Consider the following 14,409-nt stretch of genomic DNA (forward strand, 5'->3'; position numbering starts at 1 on the left):
TTGCTTTTCTTGCTTTTTGTTTTTAAAGTAGATCCACATTTTCAAGAGAGGGAGAGAATTAGAACCCCGGGATGCAGCGCCTTTGCATTCCAGATTCTTTCCTTCAGGTTTAAAAAAGTAACATATTCGCCAACTCTCTGAAAGATCAGTACATTAACTTGTTCAACTGCAGAACAGCCAATTTCAAATTCAGAAAAGCCACTCAATTCACTCATGGGAAGCCACATGCGAGAATACTGGCTAATTTCTAGGCCTGGCCCTCTGATTAAATTTATGTTTCTATTATTTCCAACAATGCTGCAGTGTTAGGACTTTATATAACTGAGTCACGCCTGCATGTAAACCCCTCACCAGTAACAGCAAAACCCCTGAAAGGCAAGTCACATAGAAATTTGAATTAAATGGCATTTTTTGTCTTTATTGTTTTGAAACAAGGTCTCTCTATGCAGCTCTGGCTGTCCTGGAACTTGCTATGCACCCAAGCTAGCTTTAAGCTCTGTCTGCCTCTGCCTCCAAAGTGGAGACCAAAGGCAAGTGCCACCACATCCAGCAGAAGATTACATCTTGGTGTAAATAATAAAAAATTATAAACCTAACCCAGAAACCACTGAGAAAGGGTTTAAGAATTAGGTGTTCAAAGATGGCTCTACTTGCAGTTAGTAACTAAATACATGGTGGTATAAATTCAGCAAGAAAATCCCTCAACACAGACAGATTAGTGTTATCAAATACAAATATAACTGTTTGAAATTCTGAAAGTAAAACATGCAGATAGTTTTCTCAATTTAAAAAGATTTTTATTTTATTATTGTATTTGTATTTTGTCTGCATGTATGTCTGTATACCATGTGCATGTAGTTTTAGCACAGCCCAGAAGATAGTGTTGGATCACCTGAGACTGGAGTCACATACAGTTGTGAGTCACCATGTGGGTACTAGGAATTGAACTCAGATCCCCTGGAAGAGCAGCCAGTGATCTTAACTGATAAGCCATCTCTCCAGCTCCTCTCAATTGTTTTTTAATTGGAAAAAAATTCAAACCTCAATAGATGATGAGATCTTGCACAGATTTAAATCTGGACAAACCAGGCGCCAATCTGGAACGCTCCCCTTCCACACAGGCTTCTGAGTGTACCAGCATTACTTCATGAAGAGCAACAGCCCACCTCCCCGATGTCATGTGATAACAAGAGCACAGGTTTTTGAACATGTAACTTTAAACTTGTATCTCAGGATCTAGGAGCTTCTGGGACCATAATTTTAACCCAGCCTTCCATAACAGTCTTCTTACTTTCTACCACACAACAGGACACTGCAACAACAGCAACAGACTGCTTTAACCTTCTCACTTCTGCAGATGCTAAAACCACTTCTCCAATATATAAAGGGGCAGGAAATTTAATTTCCTGAGAAAGAAACACACAGCCTGGCCCTGGCATTTTAGTGCCCAGGAGTGCTGAAATAAGTCCATTTATCAAAACTCCATGCACGACTGTCTTTCCAAACTTGGTGTGTTTTGCAAAATCTTCACGTAAATGCAAAGGATTGGTATCTCCCGTTAACTCTGAGAAGGTAGCCACATCCTGCTGTGTGAAGGCTCTGCTGAGTTCAGCTCGGTCTCCAACTTTCATATGCACATACTGAAAACACTGCCCTGTTGGTACCATGTGATGTTGCCACAGTCTTCTCTGAAGCCCTCTCCACATCTTCAGCATCTCCAAATGTCATCAACAGGGGCTTTAGCCTGCTCTGTTTTCCAACTATGTAGACACCCAAAGACACTGTGGAGAGTGGACGTATCTGGAACTGTAAGAGTATTCAATCCAATACTTGCTCCCTGCTATTGCCAGATAATGCAAGGAGAAAGGGAGACACCTATAAGAGAAGAACAGTTAACTAAAGCTGCAGGAAACAACGGGGATCACAGAAACATGTAGATTTCACAGCATGCCCAGAACTGCAGCAGTCACATTTTAAGGGCATCATGGAAGCCCTGGCTGAACAAGTAATCATAAGCCGGGAAACAGCCTGCCAAGATATCTCTGGTGTAACATTCAGTAAGAAAAGACTTTATCACAAGAATTCCAAGTTTGATGTCCAAGTATCTCTAGTATGTGTAACTGTAACTTTTATTCGCCTGATGTAATTGTTGTCTCTGAGGCTTACTGCCATCTGCTAAGTTCAAGGCCTAGTCCTGGAAGCTCTTAGCCTCCACATAGTCTTACCAAGGCCTAGAATGTTTTCATCCTCTGGAACTTACTAATGAATAAGCTCACCCCTTCCTAGTTCTTCCTGAGCTCTGTCTGCCTGATTCAACTCTGCTGTTCTGACTCAAACTCCTCTCCAAACTGACTGATGCAATCTGGCTTCTCGGCTTCTCCTGAATTGCTCCACTTGGCCTCTAACTAACTCTAGGAATCTGTTCGAACCTTCTGCCTCCTTCTGTCTTCTCCCGTGTCTAGCTCGTTCTCTCTTCAATGGGTCACTGTAAAACTCTCCCAGAAAACTGCTTCCTTCTTCCCTTTCTTCTGTGCTGCTCTTTTAAGTAACCTTTTTCCTCTCTTCTCGTGAGAGTTGGGCATAGCCTATCCTATCAAATCTTTCTGACTCAACACTTTGTCTGCCACTCAATTAGACATCATTTCTAAACATGGATGCTTCCTTCTTCAAACTAACTTTACCTTCATTGCTTGGGATTAAAGGTGTGTGCTAAGAGCATGTCCATATTCCAGCCACAGAGATTAAAGGTATGTGCTAAGAGCTAAGCCACACCACAACTAAAAATAGTTTTTTCAGTAAATAACACAATCTCTAGACTCACAGTGAGAGCAAACATCCTGCAACAAGGGTGACTTAAAATCTGACCACTATGCCTCAGTTCCAGAAGCAGATAGACAAGTATGAGACACACCCCAATCCCACCCCATCAGTGCCGTGCTCAGCAGCTCTTGGGACTGTAAAGGGAAAGCTGTTACCTGAATCACTCTGAAGGCACATTTCTTACTCTTATAGGCTCCAAATAAGGTCAAAGAACTCCATAATTTGGCCAGACCACTGTATAAAGATCAAGAAAACATAAATAAAGATTTATGCTGCAACAGCGCTTAGTACTTTTGCTTGTGATGGTTTAGAAATGTTTTTTTTTTTAATTTCATGTATGTGAGTACACTGTCGCTGTCTTCAGACACACCAGCAGAGGGCATCAGAACCCATTACAGATGGTTGTGAGCCACCATGTGGTTGCTGGGAATTGAACTCAGGACATCTGGAAGAGGAGTCAGTGCTCTTAACCACTGAGCCATCTCTCCAGCCCCGAAAGTTTTTTTTTTAATAAACCAGAAGGATTATGAAATAGAAACCTAGAAATTAAAACGTATCACAGAGAATAAAATGAGCCCCAAGAATCTTTTTAAAATGTACACATTTCTGACTTTAAAACTATAACCACCAACTGGGAAACTGGCTGTGATTAATCAAAAGGCTCTGTCTAGTATAACCCCAGGTAAAGGTGTAGTACCAAGGAAGTGTGCTCGAACCCGAAAGACCAGTCAGAGGCTGACCCGATGCAATCATACCAGGGTCTTTAAGCTCAAGCTTGGGCTTAATTCACCACTGCCTCACAAGACAGTCCTGATGGAGGAAAAGCCCTGAACACACATTGGGACAAGGTTTTATAGAAGATGGCAAGCAAGGGGTGAGTGTTTCTGGCCTGGCAAGCATCTAATTGGGGTGCAACTGCAACTAGCCTTTAGCACAGGGAGCCAAACCATAACCTTAACTTCTGTTTTACTCCTAATTGGTGGTTGTTAGGCAGGGGCAGGCTTGTAACCTGGAGATGCAGATTTGTTGAGGGAGTAACTTGAAAACTGGTACTAGATGCTGATTTGCTGGAGATACAGGTCTTGTTGGGTGGTAGCCTGGAAACTGAAGATACCAGCCTGTTCATTTGAGTTTAAACTTAGGTCAGGATCCCTAAGATGGAGTCTGAACCCAAAAAATGTGGTGTCTCAGAGGAATGTTCATATTAACTCCAGTGTAAATTCCCCAAAAGTGCTCAGGGTTCCAGCCACACACTGTCATCCTGGAAGCGTCTTCACTGTGCTGTCCCACCACTCTCTCTGCCTGTTTTTTATAACTGTCTCAGGGTCATACCTGCTACATATTCTCAAGATGGCTGACAAAGTCTTCTCATCATAGGTGAGAACATCCACGGGTAACGCAGCACCAACCTAGGTATGGAACAATACTATTAGCAGACTTCCATGCTCACTCGCTAATAAAACCAGTCTTCCAACTAACAGTGCTGGTGTTCTTATGTGCCTTTGAAGAGCTCCCACTGTCTGGAATGTTCCTATCCCTTTCATAATACCTCCTCACCTTTGCCTCTGTGTTCAATGTGTTCCTTCTCCAGCTGGTGAGATGGCTCAGTAGGTAAAGGTGCCTAGTACAAAGCCTGATGACCCAGTTTGATCCCAGGACCCATATGGTACAAGGAGAGAACTAACACCAAGCTGTCCTCTGACCTCAACACACATGCACACAGCACATTTATGTGTCCCAATACACATACACACAAAGAAAGAGAGACAGACAGACAGAGGTTTTTTAAAAAGCTCCTTTCCTATTCACAAGATCAATCTACTTACTGCGTTCTTTTTTATACCAGACTGTATACTTTCCTTGTCCATAATCCTCCCCTCCTTGTCACCCACTATTTAACAAGACAGCCCAAGGGATAGAAACCGTATCTTACTTAACGCTAGCTCCTGAAACCACATTTTTTGACATATACTGCAGGTTCTATTTTTTTAATTTGTTGCAATCTATAGGGACGTCCACACTCTTCCCTCAGCCTCCCACAAAAGCAGCATCTTATGTAACTACAGTGCAGGATCAAAACAGATAACTGGTGTTGACACAACCGAATTTACTTAGACCTGACATTATTTGTATGCATATATATTTATGTGTTTGCTTCCACGTAGGCAACTTCTTGTAACTACCACCACTACCAAGATAACAACCTGAACCACCACAAGACTCTTCCTATTGGTCCTTTATTACTTATACCCACTAATCCCTGACAACTACTTTCTACAGGTTATGTTGTAGGAAGAACATTATATAGACAGAATTACCCGGTAACTTATCTAGGGTTGGCTTTTTCCATTTAGCTTAATTTTCTAGAGCTTTGTCTAGCATTGTCCTTTTCTCTGATGATTACAGTCCATGATATGAATATACGATCAGTAAACAACCCATCCATTAAAGAACAAGTGTGATGTTGTGTACCATGTGATGCCTGGTGCCCGAAGAGGCCAGAAGAAGAGAATAGGTCCTAAGGAGTAGAGCTATAAGACAGCTAGGTACCACTATGTGGGTACTGGTAACTGAACTCGGGTGCTATGTAACTGCTGGAACCTCTCTAGGCCAAGTACAGGTTTTTGTTTAAAATTATTTTTTATATTTACTTATTGTGTGACTGAGTATCACGTTCAGAGTATGTGCCCTGATGTGTATATGGAAGTCAGAGGACAACTTGAAGAAGTCAGTTCTTTTCTTCCACCTTATGGGTTCCAGGAACCTTTACCTGCTAAGCCATCTCACCTGTCCATGTGTACAGGCTCTCATGTCAATGTAAGTTTTCAGTTTTCTGGAGTAAATACCCACGAGTACTATTGTTGAATCGTATGTTACATAATTATGTTGCAGTTGGTACACGTGCCGCTAGTACCCTCATGTATTTTCATGTGCTTCTTTGCCAATTGTACTCTCTCTAGTGAAATGTCTGTGAAAGTTTTAGCCTATTTTATTCTGACTGTTTTCTTATGATTGGGGATCCTTAGAGTGTGATGGGGTCTTGCTACATATGACCTTGATCATCCAACTGAGCCCGTCTAGAGCTGTGATTACAGGTGTAAATCATTATACCCAACACTATTGGGTTCTGAGAATTCTAACAGCCTAGATAATACTTCTTTGTCATACAGTTTTCAAATATTTTCCCCAACCTATATCTCATCTTTCCATCTTCTTAACACAGTCTTTGCAGAGTTTATTTTATAAGGTACATGGAAAACTTGAACAGAATAAATCAGTCAGGGGCGTTCTTGACAATCAACCCTACCTGTGTTCTTTGCCTCCATTTCCACATTTCCAAAGTTCAACTTCTGTTAGGTGAACGCTCAGAGCGAGCTGCTCCAAGTGCTGGTCTGTGACAGGCTGAGAAGCCCATCAGAATGTCAGCCAGCATCACTAAGCACAGTTTGCTTCTGCTCACACTCTTAGATTTTTCCATTGCTTTAAGGTTTATTTATTTTTACGTGTGTTTTCCCCACGTGCATGTGTGTCACTACACATGTCTGGAGGTCTGTTTCCCCACCTGCATTATTATGTATGCGTGCCTGTGCCGCTGCAAGTGTGTGGAGGTGAGAAGACACTCCCAAGAGCTGGTTCTCTCCTTCTACCATACGGCTTCAAGGGACTGAACTCAGGACATCCTGCTGTCCCTTCACTGTTTTATAAAGAGGTGTCCTCACTGAAACATGCTAGTGATCATGCAAGCCCGTCACTTTTTCAAAGACGGGCATGTCTCCTGGTTACCAGTCTAGACTATAACCTAAAAGCACTGTTCAAGAACAAGCCAGCGCATAATAGGTTTCTTGTCAAACACAGAACACACTAAAATAACCCATAGAAGTCACTATTTCTGAAAGCTGGCTTCTGAAATTTCTAGTACAGCTTTAAAAAGATATATTTCTGTACTTCTTACAACCTGGTCTTTCTAGACTGCGAATGATGTTGCAAGCCTTTAATTACAGGGCTTTGGAGGCAGATGCAGGTGGCTCGGTGATTTTGCTTTTTTGTTTATTTTTTTCCTCTTCCACTCTCCCGCTGGCTCCAGCCCCTGCTCGCTCTGGCCCAAAGGTTTATTTATTTATTATATGTAAGTACACTGTAGCTGTCTTCAGATACCCATATGAGGGCATCAGATCTCATTACAGATGGTTGTGAGCCACCATGTGGTTGATGGGATTTGAACTCAGGACCTCTGAAAGAGCAGTGTTCTTAACCACTGAGCCATCTCACCAGCCCAGCTCTGTGATTTTTGATGCTAGTCTGGTTTACAGACCACGTTCCAGACAACGTTAAGACAGAGGGCCTGTCTCAAACAAATGAACAAAAATGTTTTGTTTTGGTAACAGGTGCAACCAGGCCCAAGGTAGACCATGATTCCACCAGTGAGTTATGTCCTCAGTCTCTTTTCTAAAATTTCTTACAAAAATCTTAAGAATGTTCATCTGCCAAGTGATTCCATACCTCCCCAAACAGGTCTTTCAGGGCTGAAACAAGCAGCTGTTTGAACTGGGCTACATTCAGTGCCACTCCATGTTCTTGAAACTCTCTGTAAAAAATATTAAGAAGAGAAAAAATCACATTAAATGCCATGCTTTACTGGTTCATAAAAAAGAAACAATCAAACAAAAATAGGTTATGTAAAACAGAACTCACAGGCAGACTTTCATGTAGTGGTACTCCGAGGGGTTCTTGTAAACTACTCTTTCATATGCAGTAGCTGGCATCTTCCAACATGGGTACGTATCTACAGGAGTCAAGAGGGCTTGTAACTATTAGGTGTAGTGTTGTTAATGGTAATACTGCATTTTTAATGGCAACGTGTCCTATTTTCTATGTTGGGACTCTATGAGCAAGAAGCCAACTAGATGTAGCCCCTTGGCCTTGGACCAGAACTGTAAGCCAAAACATAGTTGTTTATAATTTATCTGGTCTGTGGTGTTATTACTGGCAACAGAATACGTATGAACACAGGCAGCAATATTATTGCTCTTTTCATGTAATGAGCGGGGAGGGGCAGCCATGTAGCCCAGGCTGGCTTTCTACTTGTATCTCCTGCTTCGTCCTCCAGGGCTGGGATTATGAGTGTATACAGGGCACTCCACACTCAATGCCATTTCAGACACATCTGGGCTCTCAAGGACTTCCAATGTGCTGATCCCCTTTAAGAAAAATCTCCTTCCTCGAATCCATTCAGACCTAGCTTTCCCCCTGGACAGAGGGAAAAAAGCTCTCATTCCCATTTCAATGTCTCCTCCTTCAGGGAGGCGTTCTCACACTTGTTCTGTAGATATCTGTTATATAATGTCTTGTCATTGGGCCCAAGAGACTGGGGGCCCTCTACCTCCTACTCAAATCCACACTGTTATGGAACATTTCAAGAACCTCTCTGGGTCAGACCCAATTCCATGCACTCTTAGATGATGAGAGCCAGAAAAAAGAAGTTGAAAGCAAGAAGCTTCACCCCTCCTTCCTGGGTCCAGCAGGGCACATGTTTAACAAAACACCAACCACATACGTGACTGAGGTGATAGTGATGGTATAGGCCTGGATGCCCAGTGTATCTAGGTGGTTTCAGGACAGTAGCCACAGTCACTTGATGCTCCTTTGTCAGCAACCAGTCTCTATGAGAACCGTGTTTACGTCAACCATTCACCACCTGACTGACACATGCCAGGTGTTTTAGGCCTTGCTTTCTAGCTGAGGCATACTGACAAAGGCAGAGGTAAGTGGTTTAAGCCTGAGACTTAGGGCACCAAAACTCAGGAGCAGTTTGAAGGTAGATACTGCTGGTAATGGTCACAAAACGAGACGCATGACAAAAAAAAAAAAGAAAAAATTAAATGACACAGTGTTTATTTTCCTTTGTTTTGGTTCTGTTTCTTGGTGTAGTTCTGGTTGTACTGAAACTTACTCTGTAGATCAGGTTGACCTCAAACTCAGAGATCCACTGCCTCTGATTCCCAAGTGCTAGGATTAAAGGCTCTGGCATATATATATATATATATATATATATATATATATATATATATATATATATACACACACACACACACACACACACACACATATATATTTTAAGATTACTTAGGGCTGGAGAGAGGGCTCAGCTGTGTAGACAAGCTGGGCTGATTTTCCAGTACCCACAGTGTAGCTGACATCAGCCTGTGCTCTAGTTCCAGAGGATCCAACACTCTCTTTTGTCCTTTCTGGGCACTGTCGCAACATGGTACAGAGACACAATACAGGCAAAATACCATACACATTAAATAAGAATAATCACTTATTTAATTAATTACATTAATGTAAAATAATGTAATATAACGACTTAATCACTTTTGCATAGGCTTGAGTTCTCAGAGTAAGACAGTACTGCCCCCTGCTGGCTATACAGAGATGGAGGTGCCCTCAGAACAGGCATCATATTCAACACTGTTGGCGCCTTTTACTGACTGCAGGAATGTTCACAAACATCTTATTAGCAAGTGCCTCTTACCTGGGCTTTCACTCTTCTGCCCTATCTCTAATCTACACAGCTGCCACTGTGTGTGTGTTAAGCCACATCACAACCGTGCTCAAACACTGCAATGCTTCTCCAGAGTAAGGTCTAAGCCTTCAAGACAAGGCTCTGATCTCGTGTTCAGCCATTCCTCCACGACCTCAGTTCTGTCCTCTGTGAATCAAATATAAGGACATGGCCGCTCCTAGGTCTGGCTGAGGAGAAAGTTTACTGTAGATATGAAGGAGAACACAACCAGAAGTATCTAGAATGATCCAGACTGAATCTGGCCAATAGAACAGACTGGGCCATGAGAAGAACAAGAGAAGAGGAACAAATAGTGTGCAGGAAACAAGAGACCCACCAGGAGACTGCATAATGCATAATCAAAATGGCTGGATTACATAGGAAAGAGAAGCTGAGGGAAGGGAACCGAAGCTCAGGAGCTGGAGAGGTTTAGGGCAGGAGAAGGGGTGTGTCAGCCAAGACCACTCTAACAGGAACTTGTGAATATGGACTGAGAGAACCTGGAGGCTAGCACAGATCGCGATATACTAATAGGCACCAGACATAGGTTAATGGAGAAGCAATATTTCCTTTGCCAGAAATAAGACTCCTTTCAGCAAGTAGGAACTATCTTCTTAAACCCCTGAAGGAATCCTGACATTTGTCTAAATGCCAGACTTTAAGGAAAGGATTTATTTATTTATTTGGCTTTATTTCTCTGTGTATCGGAGCCCTGGAACTCCAGAGATCCGCCTGCTTCTGCCTCCTGAGCGCTGGGATTTAAGGCGTGTCGAAAAACAATTTCTTGAGACCTAACACTCTGGGCCTCCTCCTCCTCCTCTTGGCCTCGGCTACCTCTTCGCAAGCCTGAATCGCCTCCGGATAGCCACGTGTCTCACACTCTGTAGCCTCTTTCACCTTGCCCAATGTGTCCCACTGCCGGTCTTACCTGTCATGGTACCAACCCCTCCTTGCCCAGTTCTTTCAAGTCTTTCTCTTCCCACAGTGCCTGCACTCCAAAACAGAGATCTGTTTCATTCCCTAGTGCTTCTCACGGACTCTAACGAGTATCTTGAACAAATGGGGACACAAAATACAACCAAAGCAATCATTTAAAAGCCGATCCCCCTACTGCTAGAGTAAGACTGTTTCTAACTTTGCTAGATTAACAACCGTTGACTTAGCGCCCACCTCGAAGGTAGTCCGCCCAGCAAAACGGCTGGATCAGCCTTCCCGGCCACCGTCTGTATCCGGGACCTCAGCAGTACGGAGCACGGTGGCGGCTCTGAAGAACCTAAGGCCCGCCACACTTCCACACTGTGCTTGCTCCCGCTCCCGCGTCGCGCATGCGCACCTGCCGCGCGCGGTTAAGTCGTCCCTGGCGCAGAACGAAGCAGCTCACTGAATAACCGCGTTCCTGATTCTTGTACCCTGCTAGAATTCGGCACTGGTCGGAGCTCCCACGCAGCAGCCCAAGTTTGGGTCTGGAAAAATGGTGTATTTACATTTGACTCCGTTTCGCACCGCCCCAAAGACGAATAACAGGACGTGACGTCACCACGCGGCGGCCGTGACTGGAATATTCCGTAACCCGGGGGCGTGGGGGGAGAGAGAACGAGCAGCTTCTGCGCCCTCTAGTGCCCCTTCCCGGAACTGGCGTCAGACACTCTTCACGGTCATTCTACATTCATTCTCAACAGGTTATATCAAACATCTCCTCTCCTGGATTTCTTCCTTCATTCCTTCTTTCCTTCCTTTCTTTCTTTTAAAAAAAGCTTTATTTTATGCATATGGGTACACTGTAGCTGTCTCCAGACACATCAAGAGAGGACGTCAGATCCCATTACAGATGGGTGTGAGCCACCATGCAGTTGCTGGGAATTGAACTCAGGATCTCTGGAAAAGCAGTCAGTGCTCTTAACCTCTGAGCCATCTCTCCAGCCCTCCTCCTCCTCCCGCCCCCCTTTTTTTGCAGTGCCAGGTATCAAAACCATAGCCTCGTCTATGCTAAGCTACCACCAAGCTGAAGCCAAGCCTTGTTATCTCAGGAACATCTGTGTCTGGCACTAAAGACAAGATTCTCTGTCAGTATCTCTTTGTGGCTCCTAACATACACTAGAGGTTCTGTTTTGACATGGAAAGATCCAGCTGCCCCTATGGGTGTAAGTTATTTCACTTCTGCATCTAGTCACCAAGTACTTGTTCAGAATCCGTTATGCACTAGAGACTGTTCTAAGTGCTGGCAACTCAGGAGAATAAGATACGGTCCCTGTATTCGTGTGACATACCATGTATATTTAACAGTAATAATAGCAACTAATATTTACTTGTGGGCCAGGCACTGTACAGAAGATTTCATGTAAGTTATCTAATGGTATCCTCAAGCAACCTTGAGGTAGCTATTATTCCAATAGTCCCTATTTTACAGAAGGAGAATTGAGGCACAGGGAGAGACTAAATTGTTTGTCTTTGATTATGGTTACCAGTGTTATTGCCGATTATCTGCTTTGGCCAATGTGATGGTTTGTATGTGCTCCACCCAGGGAGTGGCACTACTAGAAGGTGTGGCCCTGTTGGAGTTTGTGTGTCACTGTGGGCATGGGCTTTAAGACCTTCATCCTAGCTGCCTGGAAGCTAGTCTTCCACTAGAAGCCTTCAGATGAAGATGTAGAACTCTCAGCTCTGCCTGGATGCTGCCGTGTTCCTGCCTTGATGTTAAAGGACTGAACCTCTGAACCTGTAAGCCAATCCCAATTAAATGTTGTCCTTTATAAGACTTGCCTTGGTCATGGTGTCTTTTCACAGTAGTAAAACCCTAATTAAGACAGCCAGTGATGTCCAGACTGGTCCAGATGCACCATCTTAACCCAACTGCCTTCTGAGGTGGTCTCTGGGTATGGGAACTTGCATGATAGCTCATCACCACATTGCAGTCCTTGGCACCAGTGGTCACACAGCTTGCATTTACTAAAAAGATGAGTGTTGATTTGGTTTGAGCTGGACATAGCAGTGATGGTAATGACATGCCTTGCACAACCAAGCTTGTGCTTAGGTCAGTTGAAGCCTTTTCTGTAATTGGGAAAAGAACCTAATATTTGTTGTCTCCTAAAGATCCCATTCCTGCCTTGGTCATGCTCTGGGATCATGTGGCTTCAGCTTCCTCTCCTTCCTGCTCGAGGAAACAGGGCCTGTTAGGGAATAAGGGGAGAAAGCTAACACAGACCCCAGAGAGTGGCATTTACATTCTCAAAACAAGTTTGTGTTTTGGTAGTTATAGCAGAATTTATCCGACATGCATGTGGAGTGATGGTGCCTAAGCTTGGAAGAAGCCTTTTGTCAGTGACTATTATCTGAGATTTTATGAGGCTATTTTTTCCCTGAAGGATTATCAAAATCTTTGCATAACTCAGTCCTGAGACAGGCCTGGCAAACTAGTAAGTTTCTTATGACTGAGATTTGCTTAGGCCATGGGTCTTTCTAGACAACCCCTAGATCAGATAAGTTTCTGTATGCCGAATTTGACTTGCAATCCTCTAACAATAAAAAGAACTTGAAGCTGAAGCTGGGGGAGGGCAGAGGAGGGAGGCTGGGCCAGAGAGCCATAAGGTCTAGACAAAATGGCAGGGGTGTCTGTTCAAGTCTGGATGGCTGTCTGAAGGCCTGCCCCCAAGAAAACGACTATCAGGCTTATACTATGCAGCTGTCTCTGTGTCTTTATTATTAAACCCCCAAGCAGGACCCTTAAAAGTCCCTGAAATAGGTAGTTGCCAGAACTGTGTTGGAATCTGTTCTCTGTCACCGGTCCAGGTTCTTCCCTTCTTATACAGACAGATCACCAGCAACTTCCTTGCAGAGTTGTAAGGTATCCAGGAAGCTGTAAAGGGAAAGAGTCTCTCTGAGCTAGCAAACTACTCTTGCCAGGCTGTGTGACCCAGAAAAAAATCAGACGCACATGCATTTTGAGTTTCAAAGGACCTTGGTAAAATTTTACTCCTGCACCGAAATCTTGAAAGTGGTGTCTCCTGAGCATGAATTCTGTCAGGGCTCTCTTAATAATCCAGAGTTGAGGACAAAAGAAATACTTTGGAGAAATAAATACAATGCTGGTTAATCCTTGTTTTTTTTTTTTTTTCAATGAAATGCTATTATTTTTACTAGGTACTATGACATGTCATTTCAAATGATATAAAGAGAAAAGCAAGGAAAGCCTCCCTCCCTCGCTAGCTATTTCTCTCTCCAAAGGTGGGCATGCTCTCTTTGCCTCTCCTCCTCCTCCTCCTCCTCCTCCTCCTCCTCTTCCTCCTCTTCCTCCTCCTCCTTCTTCTTCTTCTTCACATTCTCCATCTTTCCCTCCCTTCTCCCCCCTCCCTTTTTGAGACAGAGTCTTGCTATGTAATCTCTGATGGTTTTGAATTTATCATGTAGCTGAAGTCAGACTGAAATTTGTTAATTCAGCCCCTGGAATACCAAGATTATAGATTCGTGTTACCATGCCTGGCTCATGTTTGAGGGTTTTCCCCTGCTCTTCTATCCCTCCTTTTCTGTCTTCCTATCCCCGACTCCTCCCTTCCTTCCACCCCCCCCGCCCCCATTCTTTCAAGGGTCAGCAAGCTGGTCAGTAACAAGAATACCACCTGAAACCCCCTGTTTGAGTTTCTTAAGTCTCCTCCCACAAGTTCAGTGTGGGGTTTTCTCTCTTGAACATTTAAGTGTAACATCACGTTAAATCAAACCACACAAGGGGACTGGCTAGATAGCTTATCAGATAAAGGTACTGACTGACAAGCCAAGAACCTGAGTTGTATCCCTGGTACCCACATGGTAGAAGGAAAAAAGTTGTCCTCTGAGCTCCAGATGCTGTGCATTTAAAACTTTGTGAACACACGTATACACTTAGACATTAAATGGAAAAAAATCTTTCAAATGAAAAAGCACACCTGTAAGGCCATCTCAATCTTTTATAAAAGTTTCCCTGCTAAGATAATTTCAACCAAGTGTTATGAAGGTTCTTCCTAATTGTTAGAGAACGGTCATATTAAGTTAAATAC

The 14,409-nt window shown here is 43.5% G+C and overlaps 2 protein-coding genes across 4 annotated transcripts; both read right to left on the minus strand.

The window, feature by feature from the left end:
- Positions 1 to 774: 774 nt before the first annotated feature.
- Positions 775 to 1,835, minus strand: Htd2 (hydroxyacyl-thioester dehydratase type 2). Its single transcript, XM_028786043.1, has one exon. It carries the CDS (start codon positions 1,713 to 1,715, stop codon positions 1,230 to 1,232), a length of 486 nt encoding a protein of 161 aa, XP_028641876.1. The 5' UTR covers positions 1,716 to 1,835; the 3' UTR covers positions 775 to 1,229.
- Positions 1,763 to 10,881, minus strand: Rpp14 (ribonuclease P/MRP subunit p14). 3 transcript variants are annotated; one of them, XM_028786047.1, is made up of 6 exons: positions 10,716 to 10,881; positions 7,513 to 7,603; positions 7,321 to 7,405; positions 4,153 to 4,229; positions 2,976 to 3,054; positions 1,763 to 1,875 (listed from the first exon to the last, which is right to left on the minus strand). In XM_028786047.1, exons 2-6 carry the CDS (start codon positions 7,581 to 7,583, stop codon positions 1,819 to 1,821), a joined length of 369 nt encoding a protein of 122 aa, XP_028641880.1. In that variant the 5' UTR covers positions 7,584 to 7,603; positions 10,716 to 10,881; the 3' UTR covers positions 1,763 to 1,818. The 3 variants fall into 3 exon arrangements, with proteins under 3 accessions (XP_028641880.1, XP_028641878.1, XP_028641879.1); XM_028786045.1 differs by lacking the exon at positions 1,763 to 1,875 and having other exon boundaries at positions 1,922 to 3,054; XM_028786046.1 differs by lacking the exon at positions 1,763 to 1,875 and having other exon boundaries at positions 1,922 to 3,054; positions 10,553 to 10,881.
- Positions 10,882 to 14,409: the final 3,528 nt, after the last annotated feature.

Source organism: Grammomys surdaster, unplaced genomic scaffold (genome assembly GCF_004785775.1).
Source record: "Grammomys surdaster isolate TR1022 unplaced genomic scaffold, NIH_TR_1.0 125428, whole genome shotgun sequence".
NCBI lineage: Eukaryota > Metazoa > Chordata > Mammalia > Rodentia > Muridae > Grammomys > Grammomys surdaster.

What these genes read in the sequence shown, in the direction of transcription:
- Htd2 (XM_028786043.1), bottom strand. Translation starts at nt 1,715, where the DNA reads ATGCTGAAGATGTGGAGAGGGCTTCAGAGAAGACTGTGGCAACATCAC.
- Rpp14 (XM_028786045.1), bottom strand. Translation starts at nt 7,583, where the DNA reads ATGCCAGCTACTGCATATGAAAGAGTAGTTTACAAGAACCCCTCGGAG. An exon ending in CACTACATGAAAGTCTGCCT is followed by an intron (nt 7,406 to 7,512) that starts GTGAGTTCTGTT and finishes TATTTTTTACAG; the next exon opens with AGAGTTTCAAGAACATGGAG. An exon ending in ATCTTGAGAATATGTAGCAG is followed by an intron (nt 3,055 to 4,152) that starts GTATGACCCTGA and finishes ATCTTTATACAG; the next exon opens with TGGTCTGGCCAAATTATGGA.